The sequence below is a fragment of the Musa acuminata genome, chromosome BXJ2-10 (genome assembly GCF_036884655.1).
Source record: "Musa acuminata AAA Group cultivar baxijiao chromosome BXJ2-10, Cavendish_Baxijiao_AAA, whole genome shotgun sequence".
Lineage (NCBI taxonomy): Eukaryota > Viridiplantae > Streptophyta > Magnoliopsida > Zingiberales > Musaceae > Musa > Musa acuminata.
The window spans coordinates 22568924-22591718 of record NC_088347.1 but is presented as its reverse complement, the minus strand read 5'-3'; the positions used below and the strand labels follow the sequence as shown (position 1 = coordinate 22591718).

At 37.7% G+C, this 22795-nt stretch overlaps 5 protein-coding genes across 8 annotated transcripts; 4 read left to right on the top strand and 1 right to left on the bottom strand.

Moving 5' to 3' along the window:
• Positions 1 to 65: 65 nt before the first annotated feature.
• On the top strand, positions 66 to 848 carry LOC135625667 (uncharacterized). The gene has a single exon (XM_065130752.1). It carries the CDS (start codon positions 66 to 68, stop codon positions 846 to 848), a length of 783 nt encoding a protein of 260 aa, XP_064986824.1.
• A 156-nt stretch (positions 849 to 1004) lies between these two features.
• On the bottom strand, positions 1005 to 7693 carry LOC135624514 (protein HIGH CHLOROPHYLL FLUORESCENCE PHENOTYPE 244, chloroplastic-like). Its single transcript, XM_065128212.1, has 8 exons — positions 7387 to 7693; positions 5858 to 6093; positions 5353 to 5451; positions 4174 to 4368; positions 3426 to 3518; positions 3193 to 3288; positions 1527 to 1667; positions 1005 to 1327 (listed from the first exon to the last, which is right to left on the bottom strand). Exons 1-8 carry the CDS (start codon positions 7550 to 7552, stop codon positions 1151 to 1153), a joined length of 1203 nt encoding a protein of 400 aa, XP_064984284.1. The 5' UTR covers positions 7553 to 7693; the 3' UTR covers positions 1005 to 1150.
• A 789-nt stretch (positions 7694 to 8482) lies between these two features.
• LOC135624511 (AUGMIN subunit 4-like) lies at positions 8483 to 16816 on the top strand. 4 transcript variants are annotated; one of them, XR_010491709.1, is made up of 15 exons: positions 8483 to 8660; positions 8774 to 8821; positions 8891 to 9016; positions 10016 to 10369; positions 10519 to 10618; positions 10709 to 10754; positions 12186 to 12279; positions 12393 to 12464; positions 12590 to 12648; positions 13914 to 13982; positions 14059 to 14110; positions 14959 to 15036; positions 15115 to 15219; positions 15917 to 16111; positions 16700 to 16816. XR_010491709.1 is itself a non-coding variant. In XM_065128207.1 (14 exons), exons 1-13 carry the CDS (start codon positions 8532 to 8534, stop codon positions 15190 to 15192), a joined length of 1305 nt encoding a protein of 434 aa, XP_064984279.1. In that variant the 5' UTR covers positions 8483 to 8531; the 3' UTR covers positions 15193 to 15219; positions 15917 to 16298. The 4 variants fall into 4 exon arrangements, 2 of the variants coding, with proteins under 2 accessions (XP_064984279.1, XP_064984280.1); XR_010491708.1 differs by having other exon boundaries at positions 16670 to 16805; XM_065128207.1 differs by lacking the exon at positions 16700 to 16816 and having other exon boundaries at positions 15917 to 16298.
• LOC135624513 (small nuclear ribonucleoprotein SmD3b-like) lies at positions 16755 to 19555 on the top strand. Its single transcript, XM_065128211.1, has 5 exons — positions 16755 to 16996; positions 17160 to 17212; positions 17305 to 17371; positions 17467 to 17523; positions 19332 to 19555. Exons 1-5 carry the CDS (start codon positions 16838 to 16840, stop codon positions 19395 to 19397), a joined length of 402 nt encoding a protein of 133 aa, XP_064984283.1. The 5' UTR covers positions 16755 to 16837; the 3' UTR covers positions 19398 to 19555.
• A 1477-nt stretch (positions 19556 to 21032) lies between these two features.
• Positions 21033 to 22466, top strand: LOC135624512 (DNA-binding protein MNB1B-like). The gene is made up of 8 exons (XM_065128209.1): positions 21033 to 21137; positions 21236 to 21293; positions 21388 to 21498; positions 21591 to 21648; positions 21752 to 21796; positions 21881 to 21961; positions 22055 to 22153; positions 22239 to 22466. Exons 2-8 carry the CDS (start codon positions 21244 to 21246, stop codon positions 22257 to 22259), a joined length of 465 nt encoding a protein of 154 aa, XP_064984281.1. The 5' UTR covers positions 21033 to 21137; positions 21236 to 21243; the 3' UTR covers positions 22260 to 22466.
• Positions 22467 to 22795: the final 329 nt, after the last annotated feature.

The following is a 22795-nucleotide window of genomic DNA, read 5'->3' as shown; positions in this document are numbered from 1 at the left end:
CTCGCCATTTTACTACTGATAAGATCACTAAAGGAACGAGAAGCCGGGGGAGAAAAGCATACCTCATGGTCTTCGGATTCCGCTTCTCCTTCTCCCTGTCGAGCCTTAGCCCTGGCGCCAACCCTTGCCGCCGCCGCGACGCGCCCCACCATATGCGCTCCACCAGCCTGCCTTGCCCCGTCCTCTCCCCACTCCTGGACGAGATCCGCTCCCTCCGCTCCTCCCCACGCCGCGATGGGTTTGCCCGGATCAACCGCCTCCTCGCTGCCCTTGACGATCTCCTCCACCTTCCCCGGACCCGGGACACCCTTCGCCGCCGTCCCGCCTGGGCCGACCGCCTCTTCGACGACTTCCTCCGCCTCGCCGACGCCCACGGCTCCTTCCTCTCCGACGCCATCGCCCTCAAGCAGCACCTCTCTGAGGGTCGCACCGCCATTCGCCGCGGCGACCCCGTGCGGCTCGCATCCGCTGCCCGATCCCACCGCCGGGTGGAGAAAGAGATCGCCGGGCTCGCTTCATCCATCAAGGATCTCGCCAGATCCCCTACCTTGGCACCGGGAATCGGGCCGGACTCGGAGATCGCCGGGATCGTTGCAGAAGCGGTAGCGGCAACAGCGGCCACGTCGACGGAAGTTTTCCTGTCAGTGTCTGGCTGGGGTTCTTTGATGGTCTGGGCGATGAAGAGGCCGTCGAAGAAGGGCTTGGAGGAGGCGGAGATGGTGGCAATGGAGAAGCTCGAAGAGCTGATGGAGCGCATCGAGGGATTGGAGGACGGAAGCGGGAGGGTGTTTAGGAGTCTGGTGAACACGCGAGTCACGCTTCTTAACATGCTCACGCCTTCTTTGTAGAACATGTCATGGTTGCATGACCAGTGACCGAGTCTGCAACTGAACCGACCCGTCCCGGTCCAAGGCCTCATATACAATCGAGCCGGGTCTAGCCTTGTATAGGACCAGACCGGGAACGGTTCATTACCAGTCTCGAGTCCATCAAAACAATAGACATTTAAGGCTAAGTTTTCATCTGACAAACTGTATTTATAGTTACGAGCTCACAAGCCTCAAGATTAGCTTTACATTCTTCAAGGTAATGAATCTAATGTGGGTTGAAGAATACAGTGATCTCTTCCTCAAAATGATAGAACATGTAATCACAGAAATATGTCTGTTTGCTTTGATTGTGCTTTAAGATCCTTCAGTTTCTTCAAGATATTCGTGAAGTAGTCTTGCAAGTACCTCTCTAGCGTCACAATGTCTTTCTGATCCACACCAAGGAGGTCATACGTCTCCGTCATCGGAACCGAGAAAACTATGTCGCTGGAGAGGACCTATACATACGGTTAGTAGAAATTAGTTATGATCCATTACAAACATCTATGATATCTTAAATTCACAATTGTACATCAAACTACTTGTAAATAGAACCATGGGTCGATACTCAATTGTTGCGTCTTGATAAAAAGATTCTTCATATGATAAAAAATAGTTTCGCATTTAATAAAATCTATGTTAAATATAGAGAATTACCTCTGAGAATGCCAATCTGTCAGCTACATCATTGGTCCATTGGAAAAGTCGAGTCAGCTGCCGAGTGAACTTGAGGATCGAGACAGGGACAGTGGTAACATTTGCATCTTGCCCTGCGAGTCTCTCGCACAAGGTAATCACCTAGAACAATAGATAATTCTAAAACTGAGGAAAACCATAGATTGCTCCCTCTGAACATTATCTTATTAAACTCAGTTCATAATTTCAGCTACAAAAGAAAACAAGATTGAGCTTGAGCTTTGATGCTTCAACTTCTGAATAAACATGCAGACAAGAAAAGTGTTATTGATACTTGAGAGGCAAGATTACCATGATAATGATATCCTAGGCCAAGAGTTCTGTACTAGTACTCAGATGTCAATTTACCAAAAGTAATGTTTTCTGATCAGAACTCTGAAGTGGCTTGACAGCCGACTTAATCTTCGACATGAACCGATAGAGAAGTTGCACTGCAACTTGATGAGTCACAAGATTTATGTTCATGTGTTTGCTTTTGTCACATCCAAAAGTAACATTATCAAGTACATTAAATATATAAAAATGAAAATATTTAATGCTGAACAAAAGTTCCTCATCAAAAGCCCTGATGGAATTTCTCTGGATTCACAATTTCATAATATACAACTTTCAAGGCAGAATTCCATGTGTCCTTCCTCACACTCATAATATCATAGAAACCCCTATAAAGCATAGACACACCTCTATAGTTAGCAAACTTTCATGAATACCCTTCAGAATATCACAGAGTAACCTCAAAAGTTAATAAATTTCATAAACATCCTTCCAATTTGAAATTGTACATGGCGAATGTGAAAGAACTGAATATATATAAAACTTATTAACTTCAGAGAAGTATTCATTATGCCTGCAACTCATGCAATTTCATGTCTTTGAAAGGGTATGAAATCACCTCAAACTTTAAAGACGACAAACTAGTCTTCCTTCAATGATCTAAACAACATTCTACCTAGAAAGTTTTACAGTGTCCATTTCTCTGTTACCCTTTTTGCCTTTTGCAATGCCCTTTGCAATACTCCAACACATTTAGAGGACACCATTGTATACCCTCAGAGGCATGCACTTGTTTTCTGCACGACCAACCAATACCCCAGTGGAGAGTCAATCCTCTGCAGGCCTGACGTATATAACTGACTTTTATGCTTTTGATTTTGGTCCCACCCCCATAAAGACATTTTTCATATAAGATAAGAACATAAAATCTCATTATAATAAATTAGTCTGATCAAATATTTATAGCTTTGTTGTTGTTGTTGTTGTTCTCTAACCAAGGTTTATTATGTCTATTACCACGTGCCATACCCCTGTCCCAAAGGTGTCAACATATGGTAAGGGTTTAAGTGTACCATGCCAAAAGAAGCTATTGGCACCCTTCATATCTATCCATGACTAAGGTGCAGACATGTGACATGGCCAAATTTTGGCTTGCGCTTGCAGGCACAACAATATGTTGATATGTCAACATACAAGCGAAATTTTGGCCTGTGGTTGCCAGCAAATAAGCATGTCAGCTACAAGGTGCAAAAATGTTATTCCAGAAAGGTCCCTGCATTCTCCCATATAGAAAAACAACAATCCTTGAATCCAACAATTAACTAAGCAAATCTCATGAAAATTCGAAACCAACCTCTTGAGTTGTCCATGCACGAGGTCCTGCAAAAGTTAGAAGTTCCTTATTTATCTTCTCATTACGCATAGCTATAAATGTCAGCCGAGATATATCCTGTAATGAGAGCAAAACTGTTATCAATACACTGCAAACAGAAGTTGAAAACTATTAAAGATCTTGGCACACCAGTAATAACTTAATTTTGCCAAAGAAGATAGACTAAATGTATCAACAAAGAACTTATATCTTACTTGGGTGTCCATGTAAGCTATTCGAGTTGGAGCATCAGTTCCCCAGACTGACTTCTCTTCTAGTATTGGAACAGCATACTGCCCGATAAGGCCCTATCACATTGAGGAATAGGTCAGTTAAAAAATATAGCAACTTCAAACAAAACAAAGCAAAGAAAGACAAAATAGGCATGGCTGTGCATTAACAACAGGTTCATTGACCTTGAAAGTGGAGTTAACACATTTAAGTATCCTGAAATTTCCATAGTTTGCTATTCTCACTGGTGAGATTTAGATTTCATGGTAAGAGTATCATTTTGTCCATATATTGATTTCCGGTTATACAATAATGTACTAGTAGCTCCTCATTTGCTATTCATATGGAACAATAAGGACAGCAGTAACAAACACATGAAACTATATTGTAAAAGATGATATTTTAAAAAGGTAGGTACAATCAAGCGAAAGATTTATCTTCCGAATGTTGATGCTATAACAGATGTGTAGCACTACAAAAGATATATATACTATGTCTATTTTTGTGAAGGTACACAAAAATCTTCAAGATATCAGCATAGTTTAAATCTTAATGACAGGAACTTTGTTGAAAATTGATTTTTTTATATATTTAATATAACCTAAGAACAGAGAAGTCCAATTTTAAGATCCTCATCTAGCAAACTAATTTTGACTTATCCAAGAAAAATGTTACTGGAGTTCTTAGTGGAGAACACACTCATAATAAAAATTGTATTTGTTAAGAAAATACCTGCATGAAGCCACATAATCGAATTATAAGGTAGTTTAGACCAGAATCCTGAAGAAATTTCTCAGTACAATGCTTGATTTCCATCAAAGGTACCTCAGGATGCTTATCACAATTGTGGATAGAATAGAATACATACTTCTGAATGCCCATGGCTTTTGCACACTGGATTAGAGCAACTTTTCCTTCCCAATCTACCTAATGAGAATGAAATAATTAGATGGGCCCAATCATACAATCATAATGTCAATTGTCAATAACAAATATAAGAAGAAAGTGCAAATTTCCTGGTTATCATCTATGTCCAACAGGTCAGGTTATATACGTTACTCTGAATAGACACCAATGTACATTAATGTACATTAAACTTATTGCTCTACATAAGTAAAAAAGACATTAAACCTAGGTATAACAACAAACCAAGTATACAAATTTAGAAATATGTGAACAGGTTATTGGATTATGCAAAACAGCATAAGCTATGCAATTGAAGTGCCTATCAGAGATTATACAGTGACTTAAAGGAAATAGCGAAAGAGCAATACTATTTAAGTACAAACAGGGTTACAACAAATGGATGCCAAAAATATGGAAATGTTTCCCTTGTAAGGCAAATATTTTCCCTCGACTATCTAAATGGAGAACAAAAGATTATCATGTGTGTGGTACAAGGCATGTCAGTAAGTTTTTGGCATAGTAAGATTCCATGTTGGCACACTTCCATGTTGGTTGGTACAAAGCAATTGACCTAGCCATATGATGGCACTTACAGCATGGGTTGGACATGCCGATAACTTTGTGGCACGGTTCTTTCAAACCTAATTGACATGGAAATTCTTGCCTGTAAGGCCATTTGCAGGTTCTTAATAAGAATCCACACCTCAAACTTAAACAAGGTACTAGAAATTCAGTTATAACCATTTCTTTGTTATTTTCTATTTAAATGGCTTCCACCTATTAAAGTCCAGATAATGATAATAGTAGTGAGACATTGAAAATATAAATTTATTATAATGACTTCCAAATATAAATGTAACAAAGAATAATAAAGGAAACTGGTGACCAATACCTATGATGTCAATTTGTGGTGCCCTCATACATGTACCAATATTCTTATAATCAGGTTCATTCTTAATGTTATAGAATAGATTCCAAGAAAAAAGATAACTATAAACAACATACTGTGCTGATAGGCTCTTCTGGGCGTCCAGTTGCACAATCAATTACCGTGTGGACACCAACAAGAGTTGCAGGTATGGTCTCTGGTTTGCTGAGATCACCCTGTTCAAACATGGTTAAGTACAGAGGTAAGCACGGACAAATATAAATTGTATCAATAATTAGATATATCCGATGAAATTAACAAAGAAACAAAAGAATGTATAAATTTTAACATGTGACATCAAAATGAGTGTTGTCCTGAGTATAAAATCTCCTGTCCAGGTATGCCTGACTGTGAAATAGTTCATAATTAGGTCAAACATATAGCAAGAAGTCCGTCAACATGGATATTCACATCTAGAAGAAGCCAGAATGCCATCAAAGCATCATGCATGAGTTATACAACCAAAAGTCATAGGATTTTCAAGGCATTATGCATCTAACAAAAGAAAGTTAGCAGCAACATCTAGTGACCTTTTATAAAACCCTGCAACAGTCATTTGTGAAAAGCTAGTCGAGGTCTTACATTGACAACTGTAGCACCCCAATCCCGCAGGAAGTCTGCAGGAGCTGGTCGAGGTCTTACAAGACATCTAACATCATAGCCTTCATCTAATGCCCTTCTAACAACCTGGCGTCCCAGAGTTCCAGTAGCCCCAACCACCAGTATGCTCGTTGGTCTAACAGGAGTTCCCTGTGACAGGCTTGTCGCAACAGCTGTCTGAGCATTACATTTAACCAGCAGTGGTGCAAAACATCTGCCTGAATTAATTAAATGAACAAGAAAAGGATGAAAATAATATCAGAAAAAGAAAAATATGCATTTAAGAAAGATGAATGTAAAAGTAAAAAATATATATATTACACCACAAATTTCACATATTGACATGCAAAGTAAGCTTAAGCATTATCCTGCCAGTCTAAATTTACATATAAAGCATTAAAAAAAATATCCACCAAGTTTAGTACCATAAACTTGGACACAAGCTTTATTCAAGAAGTTTGCTAAACCAATTAATTAGATTGAGTGCAGATTGAAGAAGAATGCCTGGAAAACAGAAATATATTGTTGATATTTATATTTCATTCTTATACACATTCATTATGTTGGAAGTTGCAACTTTACCAATCGAACAAAGATGCAGCTCAATGATGTCACTTGTCCTACATTAGCTCCTGCATTAGTTGGCTTTAAGTTTTAAGTTTGAACTTTTAACTACTGTGTTCTTAACCATGAGCACAAAATTGGGTTGCCAAGGACAAACCCTAGTTTCTGTTGCACCTTTCACACTATTTCCATGCTCTCATTTTTCTTTCACCAGTCAGTCTCTAGTGATTGTCATGTCCACTTGATATATTTCTCTGATCTTTTCATAAAGAAAACCTTCATCCTTCCTTTTCAGACTTTAGTATCAACATATACTTTCATAAAGCCATCTAAGATGGTTTGACATATTTTACAATGCGAAACAAGTCAGTTGAGATTAAATCTGTAATGGGAAAATCATATGACTAGGTTAAAAACACAAAGGAAAGAGAAAACAGATCCCCATGGGAGGTGGTAGGCTCAAATAATTCACAAAGAAGAAATATAATAAAAGAGAGAAGAATAGACACGCAAACTAAAAATTCTTCACTCTCACCATTTCACCAATATAAGCATTCATTCCCTGCATCAGTAGTACTCTGAATCTGTGAAAACAACTTTATCTCATACTCAAACTTCACTCCTCAACTCTACTTATCAAATCAAAAGTAGTATTCACATCTTGATCAACTTCTAACTAATAAAATTCAAACTCCAACAGTGCATACATACCTAATTAAAGTTTAATTTGATCTCCAACAAAATCTCCCACGATTTTCAATGGGACTCCCGTCCTACAAAGCTATGCTTCATAGCATTATATAAAAAGCATTTACATCGAGGCAAACATACTTCAACCGGTGAATGGAAACAGACGATAGCCGGAAATTCTCATCGTTCCCTCGGGATATTTAGCAACCCAAACGATGATAGATACGTTACAGAGGAGAAGGGTTTCGGTATCTTGCCCGGAGATGTAGAAACAGAGATGAGATCGAGCTGCGCTGGCGCTACCGCGCGGCGCCAGGAGAGGGAAGCCTGCCCGGAGCACTGCGGGGGGCGGAGATGGTGCCGGTGGTGATGGAGAGACGTAGAGGCGAGCTGTGGAGGGAGAGAGCCGAGCCTCGATGCCATCGGAGATCTCGTGTCGCGTCTCTTTCGTTATTCTTCCTCCTCTTCGTCAATCTAATGTGATGGATCGAGGGGAAGGACGATTCTGCTCTCCGCTCTCCTTTGTCGCACTCAACTTGAAGAGGCGGGGAGGGGATACTGGGATGTGGATGTGGGATGTGGAAGACGGAGCAGCTGTTGATCTCAATCCTGCCACGTGGACGCCAACTGCATCATACACTTGTCCATCTTTTTGCCATTCTAATTTTTAATAGAGTATATCTGTATATCTAAATAATTACATACAAAATACTTATGAATCACTATACGTATTTAAATGAATTATAAAATTTAAAATATCTAAAATATCCAACAACACAATATTCTTTTTTATTTTATTATTTAATGTGCACATAAGACTCCTCTGTCATTAGGATAATTTCTTACAATAAATATTACATTAATTTGTATGCAGTTTATGTAGTGGATGGAAATAGAGTTATCCAGAGGACGTGCCTACCATTGGTTATCTAGTGGAGTCCAAAAGCTAGGACCAAAGTCTCATTAGTGTCTAAGTAATATCTTGATGTCAAAGCTATCTTTTTAACATCCCAATTAATCCCACATCCAAAACAAACAATAACTATGATTGTCTTATATACACCTAATGAGTGTATTATAATAATTTTTTATTTAAATATTTTGATTAATAATTTAAATAAAAAATAGTTATTTTCGTAAAGGACTTAATTAAATTTTCATGCGAAATATAACTGTCCACTAATAATTATTAGTATCATAATCCAGGACATGGACCGGTGTGGGGTCGCGAGCGATATGCCAGCAGATCTTGCCACGTTGATGTCGTACCCCAATTCGCTGCAGTGGTGGTACGAATGATTCGAAAACAAAATTTAAATAGAACCTTTTATTCTCCTGCTCTCTTCGTTGCTTTCCATTTTCTCTTCTCGACTCCCGTCAGCCCGCTCGCTCGCCGAGTCCGATGGCGAAGAGCCCGCAGACACAGAATCTGCCGGTCGACGTGGCCCATCTCGTAGACCAGCTCGAGCGCCATTGCCTCGCTCCGGACGGTTCCCATGTCTCCAAAGCCGCCTTCTCCGATCTCCAACTCGTAATCCCTCCGCCAAATCCACATGGAGAGAACAAAAGATTCGCTTTCGCAGTATCGTTTTTTTACCTCTCAATTATCCCTTTATTTGGTGCATTTTATGGATCTGGTGGCAGGCGAGGGAGGAGATGTCGCGAGAGCGGATGCGGTACTTGGAAGCCATGGTTAGGTTTCTCGTGAAACTTGGAGTTTAGGGTTTCTTGGTTCATTTACCGTGAATTGGGCTTGTGCAGGCGGTTTACTGCGAGGCGATTGCGGTAGTTGAAGAGTATCAGCAGGCGGTTTCTGCAGCAAATATCGGAGGGGTTAAAGACATTCCCGTTTTACAACCTCAGCTCGGGCTGAATTGCTCCCCTCTGGTTTGATCTCGGAACTTGTTGTACGATTGGGAATTAGACATATTAGACATTACTTCTGTTGCTAGGTGTGTAACTATAACGCTTGCATTCTTAGGGAAGGTTAGTTCTTGATGCTTGTATATGAGTGACCTTGTTATTCTTGCATGATTAGTATATTACATTTTCCATGTCTTGAGGAGGGCTGCTTATCAATACAAACAAATAGTTGGAGATTTGAATGGGCAATTTAAATTGGATATAAACTTTTCAATCATTTGTATTTGGCTTGCTTTTTTTATGTTTCCGCTTTTGAGCTTGCCATTTGATGAGATGGCAATGAAAGGGGTGGTAGTCATTCTTCACATTGCTGAATCATTTCAGTGGAGGTAGGTTGGCTTTTCAAATAACTAACTGGTTAACTGTGGCATTGTTCTGTACATAAAATGTAGACCGAGGTTTTGATTGATGGACTTTATTGTCGAGATGCAAGTGAGATAAAAAATTGAGTCCATATCAAAAGCTTAGACTGGATTTATGATCAGATTTTTTGTGTCAACTCTGTTAATTATGGAATTATGATTTTCTTAAGGCTCTAATACATGCAATTTATGAACGATATACTTGATCAAGGCTTATAAATTATAAACTATCAAGTAATCAGAGAATATTCATCTCAAAAGCGAATGTTCCAGCTCTGATGCAGCTTGAGACCAATCACTATACAATATAAGATGGATGTGTAAGTTCTGAAAGTTATATTTTTTGTTCAGCTACTAACTTGCTACTTTTGTGGATCATCCTACTCCTCTTGGCTTGGGTTGTTAGAATTGAATAATGGATTGCTGATGTGTCTCAATTTTGTATAGTATTTCCAGCAAAAGGCAATTGTTGTATCAAATTGAAAAGAACATTATTAGAGCATTCAAGATACTCTATGTCAAAGTTAGATTGCTCTGCATGTAAATTAATGCGTTATTGTTCTGTTAAAAGAAAGAATTTAATTCATCCCAGTGAATTCAGGTTTGTGAGTCCCTTGAACATTGGTTAGCAGTCGCAGAGGCTTCTCAAAGATTAAGACTTCCTCTTCTATCTAAAGATGGTGAAATTCATGAGGAGGAGATAGAGAAACTGAGTATGATCTCAAGAAGTTCTATTGACAGCACTAGTACGAGTGTAACTCCGAGCACAAACTCAAATTCAACATACTATAACAACAGTTATACAAATAGCAGCAGCGGTATCTTGGGTTTCACTGGTCCACCGAGTAGTTCCGATATTGTTGAACCAGGAGTTGGTGGAGTACCAAATCGTTTTCTTGGAATAACACCAGGTTTTCTATGGCAAGTCCAACAACAGCATCCTGTCATGGCCATGGTATGTTCATGCTTGAAATTGATGGTTTCAAATTTTCAATATTGAAGCATGTCTATAGGTTGTGTTTCTTCTCATGATTCTGCAAAATTCATATTAGCATGTTTTTTCATACCTCATCTGATATCTCTTGAATGTGGCTGTGTTTTTAGGACCCGTCAGAATACCAGAGATCCCTTGTTTGGGAAATTGAATCTCGCTTAAAAGCTAAATGTGAAATATTAGCTGATATGTTTGCGATGGATGACAATGGTAAGTCAGATTCTGAGTGCATCTTCGAGTTTGTGTATTGCACGCTTATGTAATAACTCTACTATGGGCATGCACATGCCTTTTCGGCAGACTCCTCTTCCATAACTCAAATTTCAAGTGCTCGGCTTCCAGAAAGGTGATTCTTTTATCTATATGATGGTACTTATTTGTCTTTAACTTCTACATGTTTTGCACATAGTGCTTTGTTTGAATATTTTTGAAATGTTGCTTTCACATCTTTGAATTGATGCTTATAATACTGATGGAAAAAAGTCTTGGATGATGATAACAATGAAATATCATGGTGATGGTTGTACCCTTCACCGATCCAATGATCTTTGGTTCTGAACTTTTGAACCATGATACTCACCTTTAAATGGCAGTGTTGGCTTGGTTGTTTTACACCTTTACTGTACTTTTCTTTTAGGAGTAATGACACTTGTGATGGAAGATAGATAAAGTTCCTAAAAGGTCTGTGGAAATAAAATTAATTTATTAAACAATTTTGAAGGGTCAGGATTCAGGAAAAGGGTAGTTCCATAAGTGCTTTTAATGGTGAGGTCATCCGGATATATGGAAATCATGTTGTGGTTTAACAATATTAATGTTATTAAGGCATCATAGTTTTGGTTGTCTATTTTTCTATAGGCATACAAATGACTTGTACAGTCAACAAAAAACTGCAATATTAAAATACAAAGAAGATGAAGCAGGAACACAGGTTGTGCCTCAGAAATGGAACAGATTGGAGGAAGTCCATCTTCATGTAAAGGTTCCACTTGTCTTGACTGGACTTAAGTTGGGAGAGCTCCAAAGCCAGTCATGGGGAGGTGAAGCAAAGTCTTGAATGAAATTCTTGCAGTGTTTCAGTTTTCTTGACCAAGCCAGAACAATGTCTAGTTACTTTAGCATATTTAGAAGACAGAAACAATTTTAAAAAAAATTGTGACATGATCTGAACAAATTAATAATCAAATATGGCTTTATCAAACAAATCCAACCAAGGTTTTAATATCAATCTTTTACTGATTTTGGTAACCTATCAGAATGTCACTGGTATGTAAACCAGAAGGTTTATCAAACCATACTATTGGTATCATGAACAAAATTAAAAATGAACAGTACATGTACCAGTATTGAGCTATACTTCTTGATACCTGTACTTGGCTGGACCAGTGATTACCACTTGGTACATATTGGTCTGACTAGTTTCCCTTTCACAACTTCATTAGTGGGACTTTTCCAGTATCTTGACTTTCGGACAATAAAACAAGGAGTCAAGGGACCTTGAGTTTGAGTTTTATAAAGTTGAAGTGACTTTTAATTTGATGAACTGAAGTTGAAGTTGAATTCTGCGTCTGGTAGGAAAAGAAAAAACCCTTCTATTGAAATGGGCCTCTCATGTTGCTGCCGTGAAAGTGTGATTCTATGGTCTGAGCCTAACTATGAGTCTATTGTAGCTACAATTTTAATGCATGATAAATGCTCTGATGTCAAAGAATCACAGTAGATACTTGTAGTGACTTTGGTTTATATTTTCTTTTAAAGCTATCTAACTTTGTCTCAGGGTAAAATTAATAATTGAGGAGGTTGAGAAGGAAGAAGCTGTGTTGCTAGAGGATCTGTATTCAATGGATAGGAAGTTTGCAGAGCATTACAATGTATGTAATAAATTTCATTTATGCCTTTTTCTTTCTATTTTTCATGTTGTATTTCTACTGATGGATTATTTAAGATTGGCATGCATGATTTCTAAACATCATTACATGCAAAGGTTTTGGAGCAGATACTGGGGGTTCTTATTAAGTTTGTCAAGGATCTGAAGCTGCAACATCAGCATCAATATGTAAGCCTACTCATGTGCTTCCTGAGATTATCATACAGTTGAATCATATTTCTTCAATGGAAGTATTTGCTAGTTCTCTTCTCCAAGACATTGGTGTTATCATATTAATTTCTTTTATGAAACAGGATGAGTTAAGGAAAACTTGGCTATGTAAGAGGTGTCAGACAATGAATGCCAAACTTAGGTCTGTCTATGCAGTTTTTATTATCCGTTCCTTCTTTTAAGATACCCCAAAATGTTTCCTACTTATTTGCATCTTGTGAACATTCAAACATATTATTTGAAGTACTGATCAGACCTATACATACTAATTAACATTTACATACTGAACATTCAATTATTCAAACACGTATCTGTTATTTTTTTTCCTAATTTCAAAGGACAAGAGAGAATCATATGTTTAATGACATGACCATGGACATAACTAAACCACATCTGAACTATTTCCATGATGTGTAGCATCCTTCAATGGATGCTAAAACTAAACAGCTATAGCTCATAATGAAGTTAGCAAGTATTTAACAGACTGGGCTTAGGAGAACCTTGTTGTGCAGCAATGCTGATTATTTGTCTTTTTCAATCTGTAAGAAGGTATTGTTCCAAAATATATAAGGCTCTTTTGGGGTAGAAATCTCTATCTTGTGTTTTACTATATAAGATCTTGCAACTGGGACAACCTATCGGTTTTCTGGAATTAGGTAGCTTAGGGAGATGGAAGAATACCTTGCTATGCTGAAGGGTGAAGTGTTTTTCTCAAAGTGTGCATATAACTTAACATGCCAGCAGGGAGAAAACATCACCAGGTACATTTTTAGAACAGCTGTGGATACCAACTGTTGGTTTTTGGGTGTAAAATATAATATATGAAGTTAAATTATTCTATTGTGGAAAAAAGCTTCCAAAATGCAGGAGAAATATAAAAGCTGCAGATGAATTTCGACTTTCTTATGAAAATGCAATTCTCATGAATCCTAACGTCTTTTATCACATAATATGAGAACCACTTTTCCAGCAGTTATCAAAATCATACTTGGTGTTTCGTCACTTAGTATGGGGGTTTTATTTATTTATTTGGCATGATTACCTACACTATTCCTTTTTGTATCATTAGATTTGACCTTCTATAGTCTTGTATCCTTAGATTTCATCTCATGCGCATCGTGTATAAATCCCAAGTGTTTTTATTGACAACCTATTATCTACTTGCTAATTTTGACTGATACGCTAAACATAAGAATTATTACTGGGATACAATTCTATAGCCTTTCTTTGTTGCTTATCACCTCAGAATATTATAACATGCCAATATTTAATAGTTGTCAATATTAGAGTTCATGTGTTCTTATATATAAAATGGCAAAATCAACTCTAGTAGCATAGTTCTTTTCTATTCTTTTCTAATTTAAAGATTTCCATTTGGTTCTCTATATCTTCCACTTTTAATCTCAGTGTCCTTGAACATCTTCTCTTGCGTGACACTTACACCAAGGACTCTGTTCCAGCCCTCCGTAAGATAAGGTAATTGAAAAACACTTGTTCCATGCTTTGGTTGCAATGGCTTAACATTTACCTAATGAACTACCTCATCCTGCAGGAATTATCTAATAGAAGCAACAGAAGAAGCATCCATTGCTTACAACAAAGCAGTATGTTGCTCTCAGTCTATTAGAAAGTTTTCATTATTTTTTTCGTGCAAAAATTGAAGGAGAACCTTTTATTATATGTTGAAAATTAACATGTTGATTTGCTGGCAAAATACTTCATGTGAATTGTCATACTTTTTCTCTTGTTACTTGACAATTATTCATATTTTGATTCCTGGTAACTAGAAACTAGACAAATTTAAACATCAATAGGCAGTAAATGGTGAACTAGTCAAAAGATACAATTGCAGCTGTCATAATGAAAGTTCTAGAATCACTTGGAAGAATAGTTGGACCCAACGAGCTACCAGATTATTTTATTCATCTAGGAATTAAAGGTATAGTTTGTCTGTCCAACATGCTTCTTTTACATGGTGCCAGATCCATGATTGTAACGATCCTTGCCAAATTTTGATTCCCATGTTGAGTGATCCACATATCATTTTTCTGCAAGAGAGACATGGAATCAACGATGCACATGCTGAGGATATAGGATTTTGTGTGTGACAGCCTTTTGTTTGAGTTATCGTAACATGCATGGTTGTAATAACTAATGAAGTATCAAAGAATGTTTGTTCTCATTAAGCCAATTATAAAATAATATATCACTCAACCTTTTCTATTGGTTCCTTTCATCATGTACTATTTCTATGGAATAATGACGACTACCTATGGTTGATTTGTACTTGTTTAGATTTTGTCTGTTGATAATTAAGAGTGCAACCAAAGTCATGATTATATATCTTCAATCTCATTATGTTGCTTGTTGTTCAAGCATCTCTTTTACAATTTTCTTTCACTTATGTTACCACATCTATGTTGAAGTGGATGCATATTCATATTTCTGTCAGGTCACCCGTCTACGCGAGTATCAAGGTGTTGATCCCCATTTTGATACAATTGCTAGACAATATCATGACATTGTAAAGGTACATGTTTAGTTTATTCTCTTTAAGTCTGATTGCTGCTAAATAACTTTAGTGGTAACTACAATTATTCTGATGCAGAAACTGGAAGGCATGCAATGGACGATTCATCAAGTTGAAATGGACTTAAAGCGCTCACTTGATCACTCATCCTCTTAATCTTTCTACACTCCTAGCAAGATTCCAGTAAACCTTATTTCTTTGGTCTTATACACATCTTCATCTTGATATTCAATCTTTCTCATTTATTGTTAATCATTTTTTTTCCCATTTGTTCTGGAAAGGTATTTTGTAGTGCATACATTTTCCCTTACTGAACCCTGTTCAACAATATCAATATCTTTTGTCTTGCTAAAAATACTAATGACAGTGTTGTTACTAATCTTTGGAACTATTCATTCTAATTGATATGTATCCTAATCTGTATCTATCCTAAATTGGACTAATGTTGATATCTGTCCAAAATTTAATTTGTAATATCTATATCTGATATGAATATGATGCATATCTAGATCATATTCATATCTGTTATAAAAAGATACGATCTTCAAATTTAGTATTTATCTACTATCTATGTTCATGTTAGCATCCTCTGATTAAAAGTGCATATGGATTTGGTTTTTCCATTATTAATCTGTTTTCACATATATATTTGGTCACTTGAATTCTGGTGGATTTTTCTATGCAACTGTACTCTTTTATCGTCATCTTGTGCTGCTTGAGCTACTTTTTTTTTTTTTTACCTTTTTACTATTTGTGCTACTGGTAAGTTGATTTATACACCAATAAATTCTGTCCCTTACATCAGGAATTGTAAATTCGGAACATGGAAGTAATAGACACAATGTCTGAACTTTTATGATTGAGTTGTTTCTTTTTACAGGACTTCATCAACCAAGGTAATTGCTACCACAAATTCTAACCAAAGGGAGAGACCTCAGAAGACTGGTGATGTTGAGGGGAATTGTGAAGAATCTAATGCTGGAGCTTGTAACAGTTTGCACTGTTCATCTGTTCACCTTATCCTATTAGCGGATTTACTACCGGTAACCTACAGCAGCAGCTTAGCATCATTGAGGTAGACTGTTGATCCATGTTTATAAGAGGCTTGCTGAAATCTGCCTCACAAACTAAGAGACATGCCTGAGTTGTCATTTTTTTCTCCTGGTGTGTTGTGGAAAGGTGTTGATTAGTTTGTTACTGTTGTGTATTCTGTTTGTGACTCAGGAGATGTTAAATCATTAAGGTTGTTACTGTTGCATGAATCTTATTTGTATACTTAATTAATTTTATCTAAAAAAATTATTTTGGTCAACCCTACAATTCTATTTGTGAAATTAAACCCTACAATTCTAAACAAAAAAGTTTTATGTCTATTTATCTAGTAAAAATCTTGACTCTTACTAGTAAGATGATAGGGTAGAATTCCTCTCTCCACTCTTTGACAAAGTTCCTAATGTCTATCTTATAAATTCATGCATAATATATTTGTTCTTGTGCAAAGTAATTTTTCTTCATTCTAGACCATAAGAAAGATTTTAAAAAATAATAAATATTTTTATGTATTTTGTTAGGATTTATGATTTTGTTATTATTCTTCAAAGGTGTGATTGTTGTAAGTCTAAAAGAAAAACAGTTAAATGTGCTGGGCCCGGCCTCTTTCAAGCCCGTTCAATAGGCCCAGCAGTGTTTTCCTTTAGGGTTTAAGAAGGCAGAGCGCGGTCGTTGTGGCCACCGCTCTAGAGGAGAAGGGCAAGCTGTGGACGAGTAGGCGAAGCACGAGAGAGCGAGCCAGGGAGGAAGGATGAGCCGGAGCCTAGGGATCCCGGTGAAGTTGTTGCACGAGGCGGCGGGGCACGTGGTGACGGTGGAGCTCAAGAGCGGCGAGCTCTACCGTGGCTCCATGATCGAGTGCGAGGACAACTGGAACTGCCAGCTCGAGAACATCACTTACACCGCCAAGGTCCTCCTCCTCTTCGTTTATCGCTCGGATGAAGTATTAGGATTTGGTCTACCGCCGTCGTTTGGCGCTAAGATTAAGATGCACCCCTCCAATTAAACTGTTGCTTGTGGCCATCACTTTAGGGTTATTTTTGTTCTTATCTAGTTTGATTTCTTCTTCACAGGACGGGAAGGTGTCGCAACTGGAGCATGTTTTCATCAGAGGCAGCAAAGTAAGGTAGAACGATGGTCCAAGATTGTCCGTTGTATGCTGTGTTTCCATTGCTTGCAGGTTCCTTGGGATCAACAAAATTTTGATTGTTATTACAGGTTTATGGTCATCCCTGACATGCTGAAAAATGCGCCAATGTTCAAGCGCTTGGATGCGAGAATTCGAGTAATATATACGTTGTTTTGATCTTGCTGCATAACAGCAAGCTGTTCTTCTTCTTGTTCTTTCTACGTTTCTAAATTGAAAATGGCTTCGTGAAGGGCAAGGGATCAGCTCTTGGAGTTGGCCGGGGACGTGCTGTCGCCATGCGTGCTAGGGTGAGTATGCAATGAAGTGGTCTTCTTTTCATATTGTACAACAGTTTGTATATCTTGTACTCTTTTAGTCCATGTATTCCTGGAGCGAGTTAGTTTATTCATTCTGCTGGATGAATTTTAGTTGTTACTGCCAAGATCTTTGCTCATTTTTCTTGTGCATTTAATGTCGTTCTGATAGTTTATTCATAATTTACTACATCTAAAAAATTGTGGATTCCCTTGATTAAACTGATTGACCTGTGCTTTTATTCATGATTCAAAATCTGTTTCAGTTGTTTTTATATTGATTTATGTACATTTCCAATTGATTTTAACTTAATTGTATTCCAAGTTGGTTGTTTCTTTTTTGGAGTTTAGTATGAATCAAGGTCAAATAAGTGTTGAATCTTTTTACATCTTGGTGTGTAACATGAGGATATACTTAAATTGGTGGGTTAGAAGTTCTATTAAGTTAAAAGTTTTATGAATCTTGGATCTATTATTCAACAAGTTGGGGATGCTGATAGGATATTATTCAGAGAGCAAAAAAAAAAAAAGGTAGGATTAAAACAACTGAAGTTTTGTGTCATCATAGGATATATTTTAGATTATACAAGATAGTTGTTAGATCAGTGATGCAGTACAGGTTTGAGTGTCAAGAAAAAAAAAAAAAAAAAAAAATATATATATATATATATATATATATATATATATATATATATATATATATATATATATATATATATATATATATATATATATATATATATATGTGTGTGTGTGTGTGTGTGTGTGTGTGTGTGTGTGTGTGATGTTTAAGAGAAAGATGTTGAAGTGGATATGTGGTCTTATTAGGAAAGATAAGAAAAGACAACTACAAATGTAGTATTGTGAGGTCTATTAGTTTTGACAAAGGATAACATAAGGTAGAATCATTTAATACAGCATCACGATGTGCTAAGAAAAACCTACAAATGCAGTACTTTATAATAGCTGTTCGAGGATGGATAGAGTTTGATCGAAGAAGACCTTATTATAAACTATAAATAAAGATCTAAATACTCTTAACTTAGTTGAAGATAAATATTTACTGATCTCAATGACGACAAAAGACCCAAGCAACTGGCTTCAAATAGTTGGTATTTTATGACTTTGTTGCTGTTATTGTATCTATAACCTGGAGTTAGAGTTGAAATTAGTTGGGACATTCCTTGAGTATGGTCCCATGTCCAATCTCATGATTGTTGCTCCTGATGGTTAGGGTCCTGCTGGATAGTACGAGGTGCTTACTTTTAACTGAATAGCAACTGAAGCATGGACATGCTTTTATCATATTAATGAGCGATATTCTCTTTTCTTGATCTTCTTCTCCCTCCTATTTTGCCTTCTCTCTCTATATATATGTTACTCTAATGTAGTTACTCCTTTGACTTGTTGTCATCAGCCCTGCTATGTTTATATTATTTATTTCCCTTCTCTCCTTTGTGGTTGCTACCTGCTGATATTTTCCTTGGGCTTACTGCTAATTTTGATTCAGTATTCTTTGGTGCCACCATATTTCTCTTCATTGTTTTTTCCTGGAGCTTACTCTACCATGACCTCTGTTCCTCATCCTTTTTAACTGCTGCGATTACCTTGCTTTCCACCAACTTCTCGTCCTTCTCTTCTTGTTCCTGTTGCATTGCTGCTGGTCTTTAGTATCACTGCCCTTGATATCTTTAGTATTTCTTCTTATTCCTGTTGCGAAGGGTGTCAAGTTTTGCTTCCTCGTCAACTGCTTGATGAAATCATTACTGAGTATTTAACATTTTGGTGTTTTTATGTTTCAGGCACAAGCTGCTGGCCGTGGTGGTGCTCCCACTGGTAGGGGTGTTGTGCCTCCCATAAGAAGGTAATTACCTTTGGTCACCTGTTGCTCTGGTGTAGAAATTGCTAGATGAGAGACCATATATGCGAAAATTCCTAAATGTTTCTAAGGTCCTTATGTTCATCCTGGCATGTAATGACCTATCACTTATTTCCTGGAACTCAGTGTTATTGCAAGTTTCTTTCAGGATTTGGTGACATTGTGGCATGTAATGGCCTATCATTTCTGCCCTTTTTTTGTTGAATCAACCATCTTAAATTTTAATGGTAATGGAATTCTGAAAGATCTATGGACAATTAACAGCATCCTAAGCATTTTAGCTTGAGTGCAAACATGAAACTCTATATTACCAGTTGAGTAGCGGGTATTATGCAGTGACTTTGATCATGAAGTTTATTCCACATTAGCCATGAACATGTTGTTGTCCATCAAAGCCTGCCTCTTCACCACCGAGAGATGGCAAAGTTGCTTGAGAGAATCATGTGTTGAACTGATCGAATTTTTTTGTAATTTTTCCTCGTGGTTTTTTCCATGTTCTTACATAGATACACATACAAAATGTGCGTGTGCACACACACATTACCTTCTAGTTTTTGCATACAAGATTATTGGAATCTAAATACAAGTTTAAAGTTCCAATTGATGTCAACATATGAACACAGACCAAAGCAATGAAAGCCGACACCACTAAAGCAACAAACAATCTTGAAGCCTGATTACTAAAAGTTCATTGCAAATCCACATGTCAGATGTGAGATTTGTGTTGTCTCCACACAAAGCAACGGCTTGCTTAAAGTGCTAATCCTTTTCTCATCTATTCGAGCATGACAACATCATGACTTCAATATGAAGGCCTTTGTTTATTGTTTATTGTTCATGGAAATATTTTGTTCTCTTACTCCAAAAAGAGTAAGAGATCAAAATAAACAGAGTAGAGTGCAATTCACGTATTGTTTATTGTTTTATTCAAGAGAAAGAATTATGAAAGTGACAAATCAGGCCTTACAATGCTAACTAACATAACATTAACATCTCCTAATTAAAAATGTATAAATCAGATATTTCCACTAAAAAAATCATAAATATCTTCCTTACCTGGTGAGGGAAAGACTTAGTTAGCAATTGAAATGCAACAAAAGTTTAAGTATTTTGTCTCCCTATATTTATCACATTATTGATAATTTTTAAAAAATATATATTATAAATAAAAATTAAATATTAATTAGTCTAATTGGTAGAGAATTTCACAGTCTATTATAAGATTCTGATCTCAAATTTCATTGTTTTTAAACACGTGGCAATTAATCTTACTGTCCACGACTTTCTCCCTCTGGCGCGCGATACGAATCGAACCCCACCGCCGTCCCAAAAGAATCTAACGAAAAAGAGCCCGACAAACTATGGACGCCCACCAATCAGAAGAACCTCCTCTAGTGGGGTCCGTTCGTCGTAGGAGGGCCCACTAAATAGGTTCGCTGCCTATGCTGTTTCGAGTTGTGGGTGTTCTAAGGAATCCTCTCCGGGGAGGGGAGGCATCATAGGGTGCCAATGTGCAGCAATCACGCGGATCACTGACGTGTACAAGAAAAACCCCGCCCCAAACACCGCCGCTCCGTCCGCCATCCGAGCCGTTGGATTTTAATTTACCCCTCTGCACACCCTATTGATGTTTGCCCTTCTTATCTCCTCCCATTCGGCCCCCCGTCTCCTGCCCCGTACGTCTTCTCTTCTCGACACCATCCTCACCCGAAGAAGCGCCAATCTCAAGGTGAAGCCCCCCCCCCCCCCTCTTCTCTGACCTCGATCGGTGTCTTCTTCGCTAATTTTTGTGACGATTTCGAACGGATCTGTTCGGTTTTGTTGCAGACCTCGCCATGAAACGGGGGAAGTCGAAGGCGGATACGACCAAGAAGGCCGACACCAGGTGAGGATCTCTTCTCCTTGTTGGTTTGGTTGGTGGGTCGATCGGTGTTTTTTAGGTTGGGGTTTTGGGATCTGATGACGATTTATTTTTCTAGGCTTTCGGTGAAGAAGGGTGGGGAACGGGCGCCTAAGAAGCCGAGGAAGACGAAGGCCGCCAAGGATCCCAACAAGCCCAAGAGGCCTCCGAGTGCCTTCTTCGTCTTCATGTGAGTTCCTATTTGTTGCATCCCTCTTCCTTCTTATTTTTCGCTTTATTAGTATTTGGGCTCAAAGACGTCTTGCTTGTTTGAATCGTCAGGGAAGAGTTCAGGAAGTCCTTCAAGGAAAAGAACCCGAATAACAAGTCGGTCTCTGTGGTAAATTTCTTAAATTTCATCTCTCCTCAACAAATACTTCTACTCATAAATACGAGTTTTCTTTGTAGATATGTGATTGAATTTATATTTTTAATCTAAATAGGTTGGTAAAGCTGGAGGAGACAAGTGGAAATCCTTGTCAGAAGCTGTAAGTAATTTTTACCAGTTTGTTTCTCCTTAATTAGATCAGTTTGGAGATATGATCTAAAAGAAAGATATGTGATGATTCCAGGAGAAGGCTCCCTATGTGGCCAAGGCGGCTAAGTTGAAGACGGATTATACCAAGAAAATTGCTGCATACAATAAGAATCAGGTACACATCTTTCGATTTATCTGTTTACCTTGTTTTATTCATTTTGTAAATCGATTAGCTAACTTTTTCTCTTCTTGTTGGATGATCAAATAGTCTGATGGAGGAAGTCATGCTGCTGCTGATGAAGATGAGTCTGACAAATCTAAATCCGAGGTGAATGATGATGATGAGGAAGAAGAGGGAACCGAAGAGGTTTGTAATTATCAAAAGAGTTTGTATTTTGTCCACTCCATGGAAAATTCTACTAATTCTTCTAATTTGATATCTTTTGAAACAGGAGGAAGAGGATGATGAGTGAGGAGCTTAGAAGCTACAGTGCAGTGTGCTGCTTTTTTCTCCCCTTTTTGGCTTTTGTTTTAGTTTCTATTTGAATGGGAAGAATTCTAGTAGATTGTTCAAGACACTACTATTTTGGCCATGCCATGTCTTTGGCTGTTCATCACTAACATGTACTTACTTCCATCCAGCTCAATCTAATTTGTAGCCAATTGCACCTCTTCTTATCCGTTGCTGATGTTATTCTCTCGCATTGCCATGGTAGTTCATCTGTCATTCGTGAGTGGCAAATTTGGTGGCATGAACTGTTGTTGTTGATGTTAGTGGCTTTGATAAAGATGGTGTTAGTTCAAGCTAATCAGGTATTTTATTGATTGTTGAAGTGGTTCTCTGTGCTCTGTGTTGGTTCTCATCCATGAGTGAGCCACATTTGGTGGCATGAAATGGTACTGGTTGTGTTAGTTGCCCCAACTCAATTGTTTAATGGAAACAGTTCAGTTGTGCCCTGTGCTTTCTTATGGTAGTTAATCTGTCATCCATGAGTGGCAATTTTGGTGG

Bases quoted from the DNA above. Each gene is read 5' to 3' on its own strand.
- LOC135625667 (XM_065130752.1), top strand. From the start codon at position 66: ATGGTCTTCGGATTCCGCTTCTCCTTCTCCCTGTCGAGCCTTAGCCCT.
- LOC135624514 (XM_065128212.1), bottom strand. From the start codon at position 7,552: ATGGCATCGAGGCTCGGCTCTCTCCCTCCACAGCTCGCCTCTACGTCT. The intron at 6,094-7,386 runs GCAAGATACCGA...TAATTAATTCAG, and splicing joins CTCTGTTTCTACATCTCCGG to GCAGATGTTTTGCACCACTG. The intron at 1,668-3,192 runs GTTGGTTTCGAA...CTATTGTTCTAG, and splicing joins GTGCATGGACAACTCAAGAG to GTGATTACCTTGTGCGAGAG.
- LOC135624511 (XM_065128207.1), top strand. From the start codon at position 8,532: ATGGCGAAGAGCCCGCAGACACAGAATCTGCCGGTCGACGTGGCCCAT. The intron at 8,661-8,773 runs GTAATCCCTCCG...ATCTGGTGGCAG, and splicing joins CCTTCTCCGATCTCCAACTC to GCGAGGGAGGAGATGTCGCG. The intron at 12,280-12,392 runs GTATGTAATAAA...TTACATGCAAAG, and splicing joins AGTTTGCAGAGCATTACAAT to GTTTTGGAGCAGATACTGGG.
- LOC135624513 (XM_065128211.1), top strand. From the start codon at position 16,838: ATGAGCCGGAGCCTAGGGATCCCGGTGAAGTTGTTGCACGAGGCGGCG. The intron at 16,997-17,159 runs GTCCTCCTCCTC...TCTTCTTCACAG, and splicing joins ACATCACTTACACCGCCAAG to GACGGGAAGGTGTCGCAACT. The intron at 17,524-19,331 runs GTGAGTATGCAA...TTTATGTTTCAG, and splicing joins CTGTCGCCATGCGTGCTAGG to GCACAAGCTGCTGGCCGTGG.
- LOC135624512 (XM_065128209.1), top strand. From the start codon at position 21,244: ATGAAACGGGGGAAGTCGAAGGCGGATACGACCAAGAAGGCCGACACC. The intron at 21,294-21,387 runs GTGAGGATCTCT...TTATTTTTCTAG, and splicing joins ACCAAGAAGGCCGACACCAG to GCTTTCGGTGAAGAAGGGTG. The intron at 21,499-21,590 runs GTGAGTTCCTAT...TTGAATCGTCAG, and splicing joins AGTGCCTTCTTCGTCTTCAT to GGAAGAGTTCAGGAAGTCCT.